Source organism: Leptidea sinapis, chromosome 46, assembly GCF_905404315.1.
Source record: "Leptidea sinapis chromosome 46, ilLepSina1.1, whole genome shotgun sequence".
Taxonomy (NCBI): Eukaryota; Metazoa; Arthropoda; class Insecta; order Lepidoptera; family Pieridae; genus Leptidea; species Leptidea sinapis.
Genome location: NC_066310.1, coordinates 7160372 through 7179747, shown reverse-complemented (window position 1 = coordinate 7179747; position 19376 = coordinate 7160372). Strand labels below are relative to the sequence as shown.

The window sequence follows — 19376 nt, the reverse complement described above, 5'->3', positions numbered from 1 at the left end:
CGATCGGCCGAGCTTTTTTACTATCAGCTGTTGTCTTTCCAACTCGATGCGCAGAATTTATCTCTTGTACACTTAATTCTATCTCTAACTTTTTTATTTCATCTATGACCTTCGTAATTAATTGTTTGTTGGACTTCTCGCTCTCTTCCATTCCAAATATAACAATATTGTTTTTCTTTCTATTAGACAATATATATATATATATATATATATATACATATATATATATATATTGTCTAATTTAAAGGTTCTCTTTTGTTAATTTTGATATGGACCTAAGCAAAGCCTAACTAGTTTAAACTAAGGGATACGTTTTAGTTATCTCAAAGAAAAAAAAAACAGTTAACATAATTAATAATTTATTAATAGTTTTGTTTTGCGTTGTAGTTCCGGTTTAGACAGTCTTTATTATTCGTCTTTCAGATGTTGCAATAAATGTTTTTTTAACTATTTTAAGATCAATAAACTTATTAAACAAAAATATAGATACCATAAAAATGAAATAAATAAAATAAAAAAAAATTGCGTGTGTACAAAGTACACGTCAGAAGTGAACCTGCATTGTGCATGAACCTCTAAACTGCATATGAACTCCAGGTACATGTTGCTAGGATGACACATGATTTCAACCGCTATGAAAGACATTACTAACACCGCTACCATATTTATGTTCCGGTGTCTATGCAGTTATAAGTCGTGCGTATGACATAAGAATATATTAAGGTATACTTACTCGCGTCATACATAAAAATAAAATAGTATGCATATTTCTGTCTCATTCTTTGCCGGCTTCATCCTACACATTTTTGTATTAGTGTCTCTTACCCGTCGTTTTTTCGGTTGCATCTGGTTTGAAATCACATCGATTCTAAAGAAGTTTCACTTCAAGAAAATTAATAATAATTTAAAGTAAAATATGGACAATCGATAATAAAGTGTCAAACACTACAGATAGATTATAATATTATAAGTTTTACTCTAGATGAATTAAATCAATACTCTATCACTTTTAATGGAAGAAACTGGTACTGGAGAGCAGCCGCTTAAATGTGAGAACTGTAATATTATGTACTCCATCTGAGGTCAAATTTGCGCCTTGCGGCTCGAAATGAAGTACTGCCTCGCAATACTGAATTACTGAGTGAGGCACTTTGAAAGAGAAACCAATTTGGCCTTCTACCTACTATGCCTTTTAAGCGCCAAGTATGCCTAGTATACTGTATACTAGTTGAAAAAAAAATGCAAATGGTGAACTGTCAACTACTCAAGTGTCAACGTAAGCGCGCCTAATTCAGACCACAGTGGTCAGTGACAGAACAATAATACTTTAGAGTTCAGAATATTTACCGTTTTTTTCTGTTTATTTGTATTTTGTAATAGAAATTTTAAAGCAAGGTTTTTTTAATGATTTGAAAAAATACAATTTAGTTAATAAGTAAATTTATATGTTCTTTAAAATCTAAATCAAATGAGAGATGTTAAAATTATCGTATACAATAATATTGAGCTATAATGCACGGTGAAGGTTGAGTTATTTGTGTACTTTTTTTAATATATGTTTACATCTATTTAGATGGCAAATTACTTGTCAATTTCCGATATTTTAGTAAGTAACGAGAAAGTGACCTGTAAATTTTTACATGATTTGCCTAAGATGGGTAAGCAACATATATATATATAACTTCTACAACTTAATACTTAGTATATTTTTTTAAATAATTTAATTATAATATCGTTAATAATAGGATATCTAGATCCGTCATGCCCAGAAGAAGACTTAAAGGAAGGAACAACTACTGATATTCCCTTGTGGCTAGCAGAGTCTCTTTCATCACGGCGACCACCACTTGTTTCTGTTGATTTACCTAAAATATTCAAAGAAACTTATAGAGAAATCTTTAATGCAGATGCCTGTACTGTTGATTTACACAAATTAAATCAACATTTCTATGAATTGGGTTGCTATGTTGCAAAATATGACATTAAGGGTGAAGTTGCTAAGACACTTATAAATGTAAGTTTATTTACTTTAACATTTCTAACTAACTAGATACACAAATATGTAATAAAAAAACGTATTTCATAAACTATTTACAGACTTTCCGTCAGCGCTTCCGAATGATTCTATCTGCAAGTGTATCAACAGATTCCATGACAGCATTACAACCTTTGTCAGCAAGTGAGCGTGACCGAACCGCAACCGCAATGAATACTGAGAAGGCTTTATCTGGTTGGCTTAAAAGAGGAGATTGTCCTTTAACAACTGCCAATATGGTTGCTAACCATAGAAAAAGAAAGAGGGCCGAAATGGAAATGTTATGACAAATTTAGTTTAAATCTTTTTTATGAAAGTAACATGAAAGGGAAAGATTTGCCAAATAGTAATTCTAGTTTGTAGCCATGGCCATTCACATATTAACCAATAAACAAAGCTGTTGTATAATAATAATATTCTCAACAAATTCAATTAGTTTTTGAAGGTTTATTTTATTGATGAATGAATGGACTGATATCATACAGGGTTGGTTACACTCTGCATAAAATATAACTTAAAATCTTAACTCTACCATAAAAAATAGATTCATGAATAAATAATTATGTAATTAAAACAATGAATGTATGTTTATATTTAATTAATTAATAAAAAATAAATGAAGCCAGCTGAGTTTTTTGTACCTGTTCTTCTCGGGCCTGTGTCATACATTTTTGAATTGGTTGTAAGTTTGACATTCAATAAGTTGAAATTTGATTACTATTACTATTTTGAATATATATTTGAACTTATTATTTAATACCATACTAAATATTAATAAAAAAAATACATGCCTATATTACTACTAGACATTGTGGTTTGGCTTATTTCTTATAAGCCAAATCATTACCTATATACAATGTTTAGTAAATAAATAACCTTGCCCTCAAATTTTTTGACTGTACCACATTTATGCAACATACAATAAATTATGTTACAAGGTGATACAAGTACTGATATCATAACATTTTCAATTAATTAAATAAATTAAATTAAGTCTACTTTACACAATAAATACTAGACTACAGACCTAACTAAAGTGTCGCTGTCCAGTCTTGCTAAAGACTTAATATTAATTTTAAAATATCTATTAACTATTATCACATTAATAAATGTGTCAGATAAATACTAATAGCTTTACATGTTATTTGGCATCTTATTTATTTTAAGTGTTCATCATATCACTGCTGCACCTCATCACTTAATTTTCCTTCCCTTTATCATTGAATAATAGTTCCGAGGTGCATTTGTAGGGGTAAATTGAATGTTAACACCGGTCATTTTTCACTGATGGGTTCAGGTCATGGAAGTAGGCATGGGCCATGGCATCATCAGCAGGCATTCGAAGAGCTGGATTGCAAGTTAATAGTCTTGTCAATAGATCTCTCCCTCTAGCAGACAGCCTAGGTACTATCTGAGCTAAACCTAGACTTGGTTGGTATATTGGCAATGGCTTATAATCTGGTAATTGAGTCACACCAGGCCAGGTATCTTCATTTGGGGTTCCTACAAAAAATAATACAGTCAACCATATGTGCTTATAATTACTAAATAAGTAATAATAAAAGATGGTCTATGCTGCACTGAAAATCAATAGTTAAAATTGGATACCACATTGCATGCAGTGCATTAGTTTCTCTATTGCTATTGAAATAATCTTGGTGAGAACCTACTGAATGAACAGTTAATCGAGCAATTGTAAAATTTCTGATTCAATAAATTTTTGTGTTCAACACTAACCAATCACTACTATAATAATCACTTACCCAAAAGTTTGAATATTCGTTTCAGCTGATCGTCAACATCTGATCCAGGGAATAATGGCCTGCCAGAGTTCGCTAGCTCTGCAAATATGCATCCAGCAGACCACATATCAATGCTTGTTGTGTATAATTTGGCCCCAAATAAAACATCAGGAGGTCTATACCAAAGAGTGACAACTTCAGCTGAATAACACTTGACTGGTATCCCAAAGGCCCTTGCCAATCCAAAATCAGCAAGTTTTAACTCACCATTTTTATTAATTAATAAGTTTTGAGGCTTCAAGTCACGATGGAGTACATTGTGGCTATGGCAAAATGCTAATCCTCTAAGTAATTGATACATGAATGATTTCACAACATCCAAATCTATTTCTCCATTTAAACTATCAAAGTATTTTTTAAGATCCTGATCACAATGCTCAAACACTAGTGTGAGCTTCTTCTCACTATGAAGGACATCATACAGCCGGACAATATTCTTGTGTTTTAGTTCCTTTAGTAAACATATTTCTCGTAAGGCTGAAGATGGTACACCCTCATCATCATCATCTAATCGCACCCTCTTGAGCGCAACGATTTCATGATTTTCTTTGTTTTTTGCCTTGAATACTGTACCATAAGTCCCTTCTCCGATTTTTTCAAGTTTTTCATATTTCTGCATTGTATTACGAATATTTTAAAAAGTAACGTAATGTTTTGCAGTAATTAGATAATTTTTTTTCTTAATTTTGGAATGGTATTGTGGGTGTACCTGGTTTTTTTTAATTATCGATTTTATATAATTATTTTCACCTATTTTAATAACTTACTACAGTTGCGAGATAATTCAATATTCTGTTTACTTACAACCTACTATTTGTATTTTTATTTAGGAAGATACAAATTATTATAAACCACCAAATGGCTAAATTAATATTTGGTTTTGTTCTATTTAATGGAGAAAGTAGAATTCAGAACTATTTTGGTTAATATTGATAGTGAATATATTGATACTAATATAATAACTAATATTTTTTTATTACGGCTTTGGAAACAAGATCTCTAGTGTTAGCACGCATTGCGGATTTTTAACCGCGTGGATTAAAATCCGCGTATTTAATCTCAACTAGCGAAAATCCGCGCGATTTTATTCAGTTAGTATTCGGTTTTCTTTTAGAGAGAGGGAAGAGAATTTTTAATTCAGTTCTTATTCGAGACGCACGTAGAGAAAAGGAATTTCAGTTATAGAGACTCGATAACACTAAGATCGGATACTGTAGTGGCTTGCAAATCAGAAACAACAGATAAGTAATTATCAACGACCGTAATCACAGTACCGAACAGGTGTGATTGCGAGTTCGTATGAACAAAACTATGTTACCATAGCAAACCTCTGTAGTAGCAGTAAAACTAAACTAAAATCCCCCGGAGGGGAAGTCAGATATTACGGACTTTAGGCACAGTCCTGACGTACTTGTCTGGCTTCTTCCACTTACATCAAATCTTGCGTACATTTATTTTTTCAGGGTACTCTTGATTTGGTCCCTGTTTAATACCGACCTTATCGTGGAAACAAATTCTTTTCATATATTCCATAAATATATGTTTTTTTTTATTTACTATGGAAGAAGAGGGCATAGGAGCGTACGGGTCATCTGATGTTATGTGATCAATACCACCCACATTCTCTTGCAACACCAGAGGAATCACAGGAGCCTTTACGAGCTTTTTAAAAGATTGAATCTTTAAAATAGCTTGGTGGCAAGGAAGAAAGTTAATTGAAAACGACATCCATCTATAGAGTAGGTCAATGAGTAACGTCAATACTCATTGTCGATGACAATTGACATTATCCAATTTGACATTACAGTGAAAAGTGATTATTTCAGAATTCAGAATTATTGTAATCGTAATCGAATGATTGTGATTGGATCCTAGTAAATAATTTATTGTACACACTATACAAGTACACAGTAAATTCAATACGCAATAAGTTGTGCAATGTGTTAAGTTTGTAAATATATAAGTATTAACAATAAATACCTGTGTTAAATAAGGTACTTAAATATATAAAAAGTGAATTTCTTGATTAAAATAAGTTGTATGTCATGAGAATATCAAAGTATTTTTCTTCCAGATGAGTGAAGGCGAACGTACCTTAGTAGACAAATCGGAGAGTAGTTCGTTTGAGGATTTAGCTTCAGCAGCCGCTCATGAAATCGACGAAGCCAAATTAGCTGAAGCAGCAGCATTAGAAAAAGAAAAGCATCAAGGAACAGAAGAATGGCAGGATCTGTTAGGATCAGGGGCTATTCTAAAAAAGGTGCCTATAGACATATCTAGTCCCGTTTTCTGAACTTTTAAGTCAGGTTTTATGTTCGTTTATTTGTAAATCATATTCCTGTTTTCAGATAATAACAGAAGGAGATGAATCAGAAGGCTTGAGACCTCAAAGGAATGATATTTGTAAAATTAGTTACGAAGTAAGGCATAGAGATGGAAATAGAGATATTGTTGAAAAAAGGGACCAAGTGAAAATATATCTGGGTGATAGTGAGGTAAGGCTATTTAATAATATTTGAATTTACTAATAATGGCCACCCATAATAGTAAGTAATCATCTATGTCAGTATTTTCCAAATAATGTGTTAAAGAAAATACTCAGTAAGTGTGTAAGTGTAGGGCTGATACATGTGATTGTTTTGTTATAGAAAACTAAGTGCAGCTTTAGATAAATATACTTTTGGTAAATTGATAAAAACCTAGTTTTGTTGTCTTTGATTGGTAAGATATTATGATACAGCCAACCAAATAGTATATCAACAAATTAAGCAGTCAGAAGATAGTTTTAATCATAAACAGTTGGCAAAACTCTAAATCTCAATTTAAAGCTAGAACTTTGTTAACTGGCAGATCAAAGAACCTGTGAGAATGCTGGCAAATCTCATCTGATTCCTCTGGTGTTGCAAGAGATTGTGGGTGGCTGTGATCACTTATATCAGTTGACCAGTATGCTCATTTTCCCTCCTCTTTCTTAATCTGGTCATTGAAATAACTGTAAAAACATTGCAGGTGTTAAATCTATACATATAAATAAAATTGGAGTGTCTGTTTGTAATATTAAAATAATCATTTTTTACTACATGTATATATACGGTACATACAGTGTTCTGGCTAATCTCTATGTTCGCTGGACCAAGTTTGACGGGACTTTTATTGGCAGGTAGCTGATGTAATAAGGAGTAACTAAGTCTACATTTATTTTAGAAAAATAAAGTAATGTTGCAATGTCCAAGAAACAGTCTAACTCTAAAAATAATTTATATTTCAAACAATGTTGGCAGGGTCAGTTAATTAATAAATTTCATATAATGCTATAATAATAAAAAGTGGACAGTGATTCATTGATTGTTTATTTTATAGATACTGCAAGGGTTGGACCTAGCCTTAACCTTAATGTATAAGGGTGAGGTATGCTTACTCCAAATGGGACCCAGGTTTGCCTATGGGGACAGAGGCTTAAATACTGGAGATAGTCTTGGACTGGTTGGTGATACAACTGGAATCAAATATGAAGGACCACCAATAGGACCTGATACATGGTTGGAGGCCAAACTAGAACTTCATGATTGGGATGAAGAGCCTGATCATGAAACACTAGCAATGGCTGAAAGAATGGAAATTGGGTATGATAGCTGCTTTGAAATTTAATTATTTACTTATGTGAAAAAAAATTATCAAGTTATTTTACCTTCATCTGATATGGAATTCCAGCCGATGGTTATTTTGTTTGTTACTCATGAGAATTGTAGCACAAATCTGTGCAAAGGAACAAAGGCTAGTCCATGTGTCAACATGTGAATGGGTGGTGCCAGGTCGACCTGATATAGTTAATAAATAATTGTAATTGTTTAATGTGATTACTAATTATCACAGTAATCACTACCATCATATTTTTACACAAGCTCTAAAAGTTGATGCATTTAATATACAATAATTGCTATTTATTCAGTTTATTCAACTATTGACATAGCGACAGTTTTCGGTAAGAAAATGTTGGTAGTTTGGTCAATTTACAGAAAATATGTTAATGAAAATGATATGAAAGTTCGAGCTCTTGGTGTTCATTCTACGACCAGATGTGTTAAAAATGTAATGATTGTTATGAACTACAACAATATTATTTTATCTATATTATTTTTTATTATTTAGTATTTGAAGCACTTTTTGGGACACAATATTGCTAACTTATTATTTTGATCTAGAGTTAGCGTTTCTTTAGTTTTTGGTATGTATTAGATTTAAGTAGATTCGGCATGTATATTATATTCATGTCTAGATGGTTTCTGTTTATATTTGTTGGTTATATTTTGTAATTAATGTTTGCTGTATCTAAAGTGGTTGTCCCATATAAATATATCTTTACATAAAACAAGGACATGGGAGGAGTACTAAAAAGTAATAAATACACCATGTATGGAAGGTTATTGGCAAAAGCCAGGCAAATATTTGCCAAATGAGCATAGCATTTGGAAGCACCTGGGAGACAGGTGAGGAGCAATTAAACTTGATTCCAACAATCATCCATGAAAACGCTACTATGAAGCATATCATAAGATTTTGATTAAAAAAATACATTTTGTAGATAGGTAGAGGTATATAGATTCCGAAATATTAAGTTCTTTAGCTGGGTGTTCCTGTGTATGTTGCATTATATGCAGCGGTGTGATGAAATAAAGGAGACATTATTGTTCGAGGAATAGGCCCACCAAGAAATGTGATGTATAGTAATGATACATATATTGATTTATTCCTTATAATCTCTAGATTACAATGGTATATTTAGTTAGAAATGGTCTTACCGGAATACTGAGAAATACTACAAAATGTGAACGTCAAAATAACCTAAAAATCATATATAAATGTTAGTAATAAGCTATTATGTAATATCTTGACATAAAACAGAAACAGCCAAAATTAAGTAAGAGTGTAAGTAGTACTTATGTGATATCAAAATAAACAGAGCCTGTAGGAAGAGTAAGGATACAGCGAATAAAAGATGGTTTACAATGATGCACAGAACAAAAATGTTCATCACACTAGTATATTAATAGTCCCAGGGGTGTGTACACCGACATCCCAAGACTTCAGTTTAGCAGTCAGGGCAATCACCATAACCACTATACCAGAAACCTTGCCAAAAATACTTAACAACCATCATTGTAATTTCAAAGTTGTGTCTTAATAAAATAAGTAAATACTATTGAGGTAAGGTTTTGTACACTGTTTATCATAGGAAGAAATAACACATTGTTTATATAGTATAAATATTTATTAGTTATCATCTATTTTAAAATCATCTTTTATAATTAGAATCTCATCCAGAAACGATGCAGGTGGCTCAGTCTCATCTTGATGCCTTGCCCTAAATACCACCCAACAGACATTTCATGTTCACAGCAACCAACAGAATGTTTACCCACCAAACCATTGTAACAGTAACCGGCAAGATTAGCTCGAGTATTAGAAATCGATGGGTGAACCAGATAAGTTTTTCTAATTGTGTGCCTTGATTGTATCCTACCCCGAAGAAGGTACTTATTTTGAACAAAATTTTGTAATATCCGGAGGCCTAGTTCAAGTCTCCAGGTATCTCAGACACTAATTAATATTTTCGCACATTACGATGCACGTACTGCACAACAACTCTGTAATATAATATGCAGTAAATGCGATATTAAAATCTATGAAATAATTATAATAATGCAAAGTAAACTTTCACGCAACTCGAAAGAAACGAAAAATACGGAATTCTGTTTTGACAACATAAAAATCAAAATGACAGATGCACAGTTCACAGATATAGACTTTGTCTATGTTACTTTATTCCATTGCACGGTAATATTAAACTATGTACTTAATGCTAAATTAGTATTATCTCTAAAATAATAATTGAAATGAGGTTCATGGATCCAATAACTATTTGTTACTTTTCAAAAGCCGATAATCACTGTTACCACCACATTTTGCAGTAATATTTTTATTTTCTCACATAAATGTCACAAATGTTTCATTGTATGCATTTTATTGCCATGGTGACCATAAATGTATACAGGAAATGTATCAAGCGTTTGCCATTTTATTATAATTTCATGAACCCTGTTAGATTTTACAAAAAAATATGGCCTGTTGACAATAATAAATGAATTACAATTTTACTAGCATAATACGATTAATAAACATTACCGTATCCAGTGGGCCCAAGAAAAAATGTCTCCTTTGTGTGGCAAATAATGTGGAAACAATAAACATCATAACTTCTTGCTTCATTTTATTGAAACAAAAACTAGTACTCTAGTCTTATAATCTATTCGCCCACGGGTGATTTAATGTTTTAGTAACATAAATTTGGGACAAGAAGCACACATCTTGGAAAAAGGTTCGTTTGTCCTCCTATTCCATAAAAAAAAGGCAACCGCCTATGGGCATCTGCTACACCTGGGGTCAATAGTTGCATTACCAGCCTTTAAGTCGTTAGTATGCTCTAATCTTGAAGGTCCTTATGTCATATTGGTTAGGGAAAAATGCTTCCCTTACATTGTTCGCATCAAACATTTCATGTATGCTGTCGTATTATCTGATTATACGCATAAGTATCTAATCTCATTGATGAATACCTATATATAATTTAATACTACCCTCAATATGTTAGGATTCGTCGACGTTACCGTGGCAACTGGTGGTATGGGCGCGGGGAAGCACAACTGTCTGTACAGTTGTACAGGCGAGCTCTGGACGTACTTGATGAGAGCGAAGGGGGCATCACAGAGCCCACAGAATCTGGCAACATCGCTCCGACTTCTGACGCACTCCAGTCCCTTTTGGATGAGAGACTACGTGTCCAAAACAATATGGCGGCTGCACAGCTGAAGGCAGGCGCCTATGATGCTGCCCTTCAGGTTTTTTATTTGTCTTTATTAATAAAATTTCAAGTTTAATTCGAAACTGAACTCGAAAACATTACAGTGAACTGCATAAACTTTTCAAACTATGTTATTTTATCTAAAGTGCATATAAACTCAACAGTATTCAAGGCCAAACCTAATGTTAAGAATACCCTCAATTTTTTTTCATGACAGCTCAAATCAGCTTTGTGATTTAGATTTAGTCGTTCTTTAAAATAAAATTAAAACTATTTAAATTAATATTGAATCATTCAGGTCCTTATACAATTACAATCATAATTTACAATAAGTTACCAGAATATGTTATTAAAAAATTGTGATATTTTTTTATTACTCTTTAATCGCATATTAAAGCACTTTCCCATGTGTAAAGTAGTAAAATTTTGTTTTAATTTCAGGCTGTAACACATGTGTTAACTTGTCAACCAAATAACGCGAAGGCTTTATACAGAAAGTCACGAATACTGACAGCCATGGGACGCAACAGCGAAGCCCTACAGGCGGCTAAGGCTGCGGCGGCCGCGGCGCCCGAGGACTCCGGCGTTCACAGAGAGCTACAAAAGTGTGAACAGAAGGCCAAGAGAGACAAATCTGTGGAAAGGAAGTTGGCAAAGCGTATGTTGGGAACTAGTGGTCAGGCTACGTCATCCCCTGATAAGAAACCTTCGACATCAAATGTGAGGAAACTTATACAATTTTAATTAGTAGTTTGTCAGTTAAACATTTAATATGTAAACAAAATGTACGCGAACAACATCACGGCCATTGGTAGTAATAAAACTGGTTAAAGTTAAAAAAAAAACATTTGTCATCATAGTGTGAGGCAAAACTTCAAGCCAAGCCAATTTCTGTAAAATCTTTGTGGAACAAATTTTCTTTGGGTGTATTTCCAGGACGATCCCACTTGGATACCTCCAAAAAAGCCGGTTACTCTCTAATTGTGGTTCCTGTGGTGTTGCAAGAGAGTTTGGGGAGGTGATCACTTGTCATCAGGTGGCCTTACGCTCGTTTTTCAAGGCTATATCATGTAAAACATCACTACCTATGTATATTATGTAATAGTTATTTATGCAACTGTTGTGTAATAAGGGGTATTAAAACACGAATGTGGGTTTATGACACGACGCGAAGCCGAGTGTGATAATAGTATCACATGAGTGTTTTAATACCTAATTATCAACAGTTGCATACAAGACTTTATCTACACCCAGAATTTGAATCCTCTAAAAGATTCTGAAGTAGTTAAGCTAACATTAAAACAGCCAGTCCTAGTAGTAACCTAATATCATCCATTACTGATTATATACAAATAAATAAGTACCTATTAATGAAAGAATTATTGCAATTATTAAAATTTACTTGAATAATAAGTTCTTTTGCAGCGTTTAAAATATCTGGTGGTGGGCTGTCAAAACTTGAATCCCTCATTTTTATAAACAAAACAATAAAAATATCGAAGAAATAAGGCGGGGATTCGAATGACCTACTTTTTTTTACGGCGACGTTCTGGTAGTGTGGAACGCGCGTAAAATAAAATGTTATTTTTTTTGAATTCATATAGATACCACGCATCGAGCAATAAGAATGTGGCTGTCTGAAACTATTTGCGCATGAAGGGTTCGAAAAAAAAAAACAAAGAAGTGTTGTTATGAAATTCAGTACAACATTACAACACTCGTTTGGATGATGTAATGGTTATTAGGACATTGGGTGTTTTAATGTTGGCAATAAGCTAACTGTTTCAGAATTTTTAATGGAGGATTTAAAGCATAGGTGTAGATAAAAGTTTTTTTTTTAATTATCATGGCCATGTTGATATTTACCATCTTGGTTTTATTATTAATTGTTATAAGGAATGTTTTAAATGAACAAACGGGTAGAACTATTTAACCGTTATTATAAAAAAATCTAAAAATCTAGGTAAATAATTCAATTTTAAATAATTTCAAACTAATTATATATAATATGTATTTAAAAAAAATCTCATTTACGTGGGCGCTTCTCATCTACGAGTCGAGCTGTTCCGTTTATAATATTATGGAAAATTGATTTATTTTCCTGAATTATGTATGTATTTTCTTATGATTATCGTTAAGTAGATCTAGCTTCCGTGGCATGGCTCCGAATCGCGGAATCTTAGTTATAGAGATACCGAACGCATAACATAAATCGTTGCCAATTTTAATGCAAATCATGTTTATATATTAGATGTACGTATGGGGGTCGCTGCTACTGAGTCTGTTGGTGGGAGTGGCTAGTGTGATCGTCTACCGCTACAAGTACCACAACCAGTAAACAGGGAGGACTTACAGTAAGTACTAATTACATACACGGACGAGTAAAAAAAGAAGTACTCCGCGCCGAAGCACCTTTATGCTAGTGTGTGTGCGGTTACGGGGGATACCAGTTACACAATTTTTCTCCCTTAAATAATCATATATGGCCACAAATACTTTTATAGTATTGTTTTTACACTTTTTCATAACGCACGACGGCATTTTTTTAAATATTTTATGGATGATGATTACGATGGCAAATCTCATAATGGCGGGCGATTGGCTTGTATTAGTGTGTGTGCGTGGGGCTATATATTTACACGTTTACCGGCTTGTTTTGGTGCTTCACTGTTATGTACTCGTTTGTGATTACATAGATATATTTACTAGCAGTAGTTAAATCAGCGATACCTCGACATGATCTACCCCTACTTTTACGCGAACGCGCTTTTACGAACCCAGCTTTTACGCGAATTTCAAGGTCGTTTTGTATTTGTTTGATTTTCAACGGTACGCAAATATAATAAAAAATACAAAGTACACATGTCAGAAGTGAAACCTGCATTGTGCATGAACCTCTAAACTGCATATGTAGTCCTGGTACATGTTGCTAGGATGACACATGATTTCAACCGCTATGAAAGACATTACTAACACCGCTACCATATTTATGTTCTCCTGGTGTCTATGCAGTTATAAGTCGTGCGTATGACATAAGAATATTAAGGTATACCTACTCGCGTCATACATAAAAATAAAATAGTATGCATATTTCTGTCTCATTCTTTGCGGGCTTCATCCTACACATTTTTGTATTTGTGTCTCTTACCTGTCGTTTTTTCCGTTGCATCCGGTTTGAAATCACAACGATTCTAAAGAAGTTTCACTTCAATAAGTTGTGTATTTGTACTTTTGTAGATTGGCTATTAGTTTGTGTATAGAAAAGCTATTGTAGGAACTAGTGACTCGAGGTGCCTCGAGCCAAACCCGACAAAAGTGAAAACTTATTTTGGCGCGTTAGACATTTTTAGATCGGTACTAGGGTTATGATTTGCATTTTATATATGAATTGTATTTTATTAATAATTGGAATCTTTAGAAATACATTTAATATTCTTTTATGAATCATCGTTAACAATTTCGACAACTCTTGTATCATCATCATTATCATTAAAATGATTACAATCTAAAAAAGAAACTATAGGTTCGTGGTAACTAAAACAGAAAATAAAAATGTTGTCTGCTATATGCACAAACTATAGCTGCGTCTCGTAACGGTGTCGCGAGTCCAGAGATTTTATTTCATCTAAAAATATGCGTATCGCGCTAAAAAAAAGTTTTCACTTCAAAAACACCGCATAGTATATTAATGAATTGTATGCGTGCGTTCACTTCGCAGTAACCTCGAAATAATTCCTACGTTTATTAATTTGCATAAACGACTTGTTTCCGAAACCACATTATAAAAAATACCTTCAATAAACCTTGACCTACACAAGTACACAATGATTTGGTACTTTTTATTCCGATATCTTGTTTTATTAAAACATCTTGTTTTAATTTTAACAAGTCAAAATACCTACTCGTGATTTATAATAATAATAATAATATGTCATTTATTTCAGGCATTTTAAACCCATTACAGTAAATTGAATAAGATGTACTTAAAAATAAAATTGTATACATCACAGTACTTAATAATTAAATAAGTTAAAACTAAGATTGCCCCAAAGGGGGGTTCGTACAAAAAGTAATGTACTGATAATACTATTTCCGGTTAATGTCACGATGCACCGAAAGCCAGTAATGGAGTATAGGATTCTCTGGGTGCTCAGAGCATACACTGAGAATTTCGTTTTCAGATTCGCGAATGCGAGACCAAAAAGCAGCAACTCGTGATCTTATCACTGCGAAATAATCGGGGACTCTGGCGTCGGCAAACATGCCCGACGCACTGCAATATTTGGGCAGTCTCATCAGAATACGGTATGCATTATTATACTGCACTCTGATGCTGCTTCGTGCAGTTGACCCAAAGCTGACACGTGTAGAAGCATTGACAATATGCTCTAAATAGTGTCAGCTTCGCCTCAGGACTGCACCGTGCAAACCGGCGTGCGAGCATATTGCATCGAACAGCCAGAGCCCTCCGCTCGCGTTCTATATCTTCGCTATCACACAAATTCTCAGTTAGGATATGCCCCAAGTACCTGAATCGGTCCACTTTATCTATGGATACACCGTCTAAAAAGACCATCGGAATTCTCTCCAGACCTTTCTTAGCCGGAAACACCATCATTTGTGTTTTTTTTACATTATATTTTAGGCCATGCTGCCCTGCATATTTTTCACAGATAGCCAGCAGCTTCCTGAGGCCTCTGATTGAGGGACTTAAAAGCACCATATCGTCAGTTATTCACGCACGTTTTCCCTATATGACAGCCAACTCCGGCATTCCTAAGTTCCACAATCAGATCATTGACATAAAGGCTAAAGAGGTCCGGAGAGGTTAGCCCTCCTTACTACGCCGCACTCTAATCTAAAGTCATTAGAGATGGCGTCGCCCCATTTTACATAATTTGTTTGGTTTTCGTACCAGTATCTCAACAGATCTACAGTTTTTTGCGGTACATTCGACCAGGTGAGTTTTTGCCATAGTAATTGGTAGTTTACCAGATCAAAAGCTCGGCTCAGATCTAAGAAGCATGCGTATACAGCGGTGTCCCTACGTGTGTAGTAGCTAACTGTCGATTTGAGAGCAAATATAGCAGAATCCGTTGAGAGACCGGGACGAAAACCAAACTGCGCATCATCAATCTTTAAACTACGGTTTACATCCGGGTAAATTAATCTCTCCAGTATTTTTCCTATAACTGTACCTAACGAAATTGGCCTATAGTTTTTGAGACTGGAGAGATCGCCAGTTTTATTTTTAGGGATAGGAACCACCACAGTTCTCATGAGGTTTTTTGGCAAGTAACCTGTATTTATGCAAATGGTAAAGAGCTCTGCCAATTTACTATAAATTTTATCACCTGCATAAAGTATATGCTCCAGGCTCAATCCATCAAAACCTGGAGACTTTCCCCTTTTCATTTTAGTTGTAACACTGGCTATATGGACCGATGAATAACGAAGAGGTTTAAATTCAGTACTACTATCATTACCAGGCGATGAGGCATATTCTGCTTTACGAGTAGACAATGGGTCCACTTTGAAGTGGTGCGAAAATAAGTCGGCAATGAGTTTTGGTTCATGCTCTTTATCAACGCTCGCAGGTAAATTTGATCTATAGTTCAGACGTTTCGTGGCCTTCCAGAATTTTACGAAGTTTTTATCTGCCTGATGCGAGGCTAGAATATCCATCTTTATCTGGTCCTCGTTATTTTGGCACCACTTCAATTTATTTTTAAAAATCTTACGACTGTCCGCCATTTTATCGAAAATCGCACCAGTTTGCGGTTTACCACACCATAGCCAGTATTTGAAATAATATCTCGCTTTTTGGTGACTCTCACGAACGTGGTAGTTCCATCCCAAAACTTTCTTATGCCTTACGGGTGCATCGTGACACACACTCTTTTTGGCAGCGTCTTGTAAAACCTTAACAATACTGTCATAATAGCGGTCTAATAAAAATAAATGGGCATTACATAAAATAAAATACAATCTATACAGCTTAAAAAATGACTAGATAAATTAATATCACTCAGGTTATGGATATTATACAACAATGGATATTATACCTATTGGTTTCGTTCATGTCTCTATTACCCCAGTGAACTCCAGATAGTGTCTTATTTTCTATAGATATTGTTATTTTTTGAGGAAGTATATCCATTTCACACTTAATTAGAAGGGGAAAATGGTCAGACCAGTACACTCCAAGATCCACAAAAACGGAAATTACTGTTTCACGCGCTGCAGCCGTCACCACGCAGTGATCTAGCCAACGCTTAGACCCGCTGCCATCATTAATATGTGTAAACGTGTCCGGAGCCAGAACCTCAGTGTCAACGCACACGAGTGAATAGTCTGTGCAGAAAGCAAGCAGCTCGTTACCGAATCTAGTACCACAATGTGCGTTGAATTTATGATTTATGTTTTTTTTATTTTTCCAGGGATAAATTGGCAAGAGGATGGCTATTTTAGGGACACTGAAAAAAAAATAATAATATTAAATTTTGCTAATCGGTGGATGTTTAAATAATATTATGTAGGTATATCATATCATTTAATTTCAAACATTTTATCAGTGATTTAAGATTTGGTAAGACAACCATAAAATGTTGTAAGCTCACAGCTGAATTCAATCGAATTCCAAAGATAATACAGAAGTTTCACTGTCGGTGGGGATTTAGGTTAGTTGTCAAGGTTATGAGTAATCAAAAGTCGTCAAGAAGCTTTTTAAATTGTATTTAATTACCTATTGTTTTTGTTAATGACAATATTTATAAAATGTCTAGAAATATAAGAGATAAGATCAAAAGTCATTTTATTTTTTTTAAATTGTATTTAATATTGTTTTTGTTAGAGCCAATCATTATGTTAGAAATTATTACTCATTACTTAATACATTATAGTATTATATTTTCAATGAAGCTTTTATTAATGGAAAGATAAAAATAAATATTTTTTGAAACTTTATAGGGAACTATCAATTATTATTGGTAATGGCATTCCAACTATGTACTGATTTTTTTCAAAAGCTTGGTGCTTGTTTTTTTTAAAAGCTTTGTTTTAATTCCATTTCTATAGATCAGTGTTTTTCAATCTTTTTTATTTTGCGACCCCATTACAGGTTGTAAAATTCTGGCGACCCTCTTGTTAGTCAGATAAATAATTTATCATGTATTAAGAAAGCAAGATTATCCAGAGATGGCAAGGGAAGCTGTAAAGTTATTATACCTTTTGCCACTTTCATACCTGTGTGAACTGACATTCTATTCAAAGTTGGGCATAAAAACTAAAAAGAGAAATTCAATTCAAAAAGTATTTGATTTTTAACATTTCAAAAATAGAAACACATTTTGCGATTTTTTTTGAAAATTGTACAAACCCGTCCTTTTCAATAAAATTGTGTTTTTATTGTAGTCTACCTTTTTGCTCATGCCGGCGACCCGCAGATTGAAAAACACTGCTATAGATAATAATATAGTTATGTAGATGTTATTATTCTAGTTATTGTTAATTAACAGGTCGATTTAAATTTGTTGTTTTTGAAAATTTACTTAATTATTATTATAATAATTTTTTGGAATTGGTTTGGTTATAAAAAAAAATGCTAGGTGGTATTGAAGTATATCTTATTAAATCTTATTGGACTATGTTGTTGATTTTATTTGATAACCCTTTGTGTCAATTAGGCTTAAACTAAGCGTTTTGAATCGTCACTACAAAAATTTATTTTAAATTACTGAATTTACTATATGTTGATAAAAAGTTGAGCTCGTGAGAAGAACATTAATAAACTCAACGGCCACTCTTTTCAATCAAAGAGTATTTTCAATGGCTGTTAATATACATAACAAATTAGTTTGTAAGATGCTGTATCCAATATATGGGTCGTGTTTAAATAATATAGATTGTTTCATAAAAACTAATAAATAATTAACTGTATAAATATAAATTATCGCATATTGGATGCATCAACCTTTTGATCTTGAACTCATTGGTTGTGTTAGGATGCTTCGTGAACATTATGGTCGCGATTACTGTCACAGTTAGTATTTGCCGCCAACAAATACAATGATTTATTAACTATAACAGGTCGACCTGGCACCACAAGCAGCACCCGTTGCAAAGCAGAGCTGCTCAAATTGTCGGGGACGGGGTCCACTGCTCGATCACCTGGCGTCGCTTCATTGCGTGTCTTCTTTCGCATTAATCAAGGGGTGTTCAATAGTTGTTTCACCTGATTCCTGCCGCCGAATCCCACCTTCGCACGACAAGCCACAAGTTAGGATATCATCCCCACCATCTGGATGTGGCGGTCCTCCACAATGCGGTTTTCAAGGAGCTTTCTTCCACGTTCTACAAAGCTGTGGAATGAGCTTGCTTGTGTGGTGTTTGCGGGACTATACGACAAGGGTACTGTGATTACTCTTGTGTTGCTGGAGAGTGTAGGCGGCGGTCATCACTTAACCAGGTGACCCGTACGCTCATTTGCGCTCCTTTTTCCATAAAAAAAAACACTTAACACAACACACTTACCGCATTGGCGCAATGCATTTGACCATGACATTTTACTATGAATTAATTACTCTTATATGGACTTGTAACTCTGTGAAATAATAACATTATTTTTATACAGTGAGTTCACTTCTCGGCTAAAAGGAGTAACTATGGGCTGCGGTATGAA

General features: G+C 33.9%; 3 protein-coding genes across 4 annotated transcripts in view; 2 read left to right on the top strand and 1 right to left on the bottom strand.

Annotated features, from left to right (window-relative positions):
• Nucleotides 1-1304: 1304 nt before the first annotated feature.
• LOC126977852 (DNA replication complex GINS protein PSF3) lies at nt 1305-2657 on the top strand. The gene is made up of 4 exons (XM_050826490.1): nt 1305-1405; nt 1467-1658; nt 1746-2014; nt 2098-2657. The coding sequence occupies exons 2-4, from the start codon at nt 1574-1576 to the stop codon at nt 2320-2322; spliced, it is 579 nt and encodes a 192-aa protein (XP_050682447.1). The 5' UTR covers nt 1305-1405; nt 1467-1573; the 3' UTR covers nt 2323-2657.
• Nucleotides 2617-5102, bottom strand: LOC126977847 (cyclin-dependent-like kinase 5). The gene is made up of 2 exons (XM_050826483.1): nt 3799-5102; nt 2617-3538 (listed from the first exon to the last, which is right to left on the bottom strand). The coding sequence occupies exons 1-2, from the start codon at nt 4454-4456 to the stop codon at nt 3300-3302; spliced, it is 897 nt and encodes a 298-aa protein (XP_050682440.1). The 5' UTR covers nt 4457-5102; the 3' UTR covers nt 2617-3299.
• Nucleotides 5103-5662: 560 nt separating this feature from the next.
• The window catches only part of LOC126977843 (peptidyl-prolyl cis-trans isomerase FKBP8), a 323871-nt gene continuing 310157 nt past the window's right edge, over nt 5663-19376 (top strand). Inside the window, exons 1-8 of one of the 2 annotated variants that reach the window (XM_050826477.1) lie at nt 5663-5831; nt 5912-6097; nt 6186-6332; nt 7198-7460; nt 10487-10733; nt 11138-11416; nt 12948-13050; nt 17137-18342. In XM_050826477.1, the coding sequence (XP_050682434.1) occupies nt 5912-6097; nt 6186-6332; nt 7198-7460; nt 10487-10733; nt 11138-11416; nt 12948-13034 (1209 nt within the window). In that variant the 5' untranslated portion in view covers nt 5663-5831 and the 3' untranslated portion in view covers nt 13035-13050; nt 17137-18342. Of the gene's footprint in view, nt 5832-5911; nt 6098-6185; nt 6333-7197; nt 7461-10486; nt 10734-11137; nt 11417-12947; nt 13052-17136; nt 18343-19376 lie in introns of those variants that run through there. The other variant, XM_050826478.1, reaches the window with a different exon arrangement.

Excerpts from the sequence above, each read along its gene's own strand:
- LOC126977847 (XM_050826483.1), bottom strand. The coding sequence starts at position 4,456 with ATGCAGAAATATGAAAAACTTGAAAAAATCGGAGAAGGGACTTATGGT. Across the intron at positions 3,539-3,798 it reads ACGAATATTCAAACTTTTGG|GAACCCCAAATGAAGATACC; the intron begins GTAAGTGATTAT and ends TATTTTTTGTAG.
- LOC126977852 (XM_050826490.1), top strand. The coding sequence starts at position 1,574 with ATGGCAAATTACTTGTCAATTTCCGATATTTTAGTAAGTAACGAGAAA. Across the intron at positions 1,659-1,745 it reads ACATGATTTGCCTAAGATGG|GATATCTAGATCCGTCATGC; the intron begins GTAAGCAACATA and ends CGTTAATAATAG. Across the intron at positions 2,015-2,097 it reads TTGCTAAGACACTTATAAAT|ACTTTCCGTCAGCGCTTCCG; the intron begins GTAAGTTTATTT and ends AACTATTTACAG.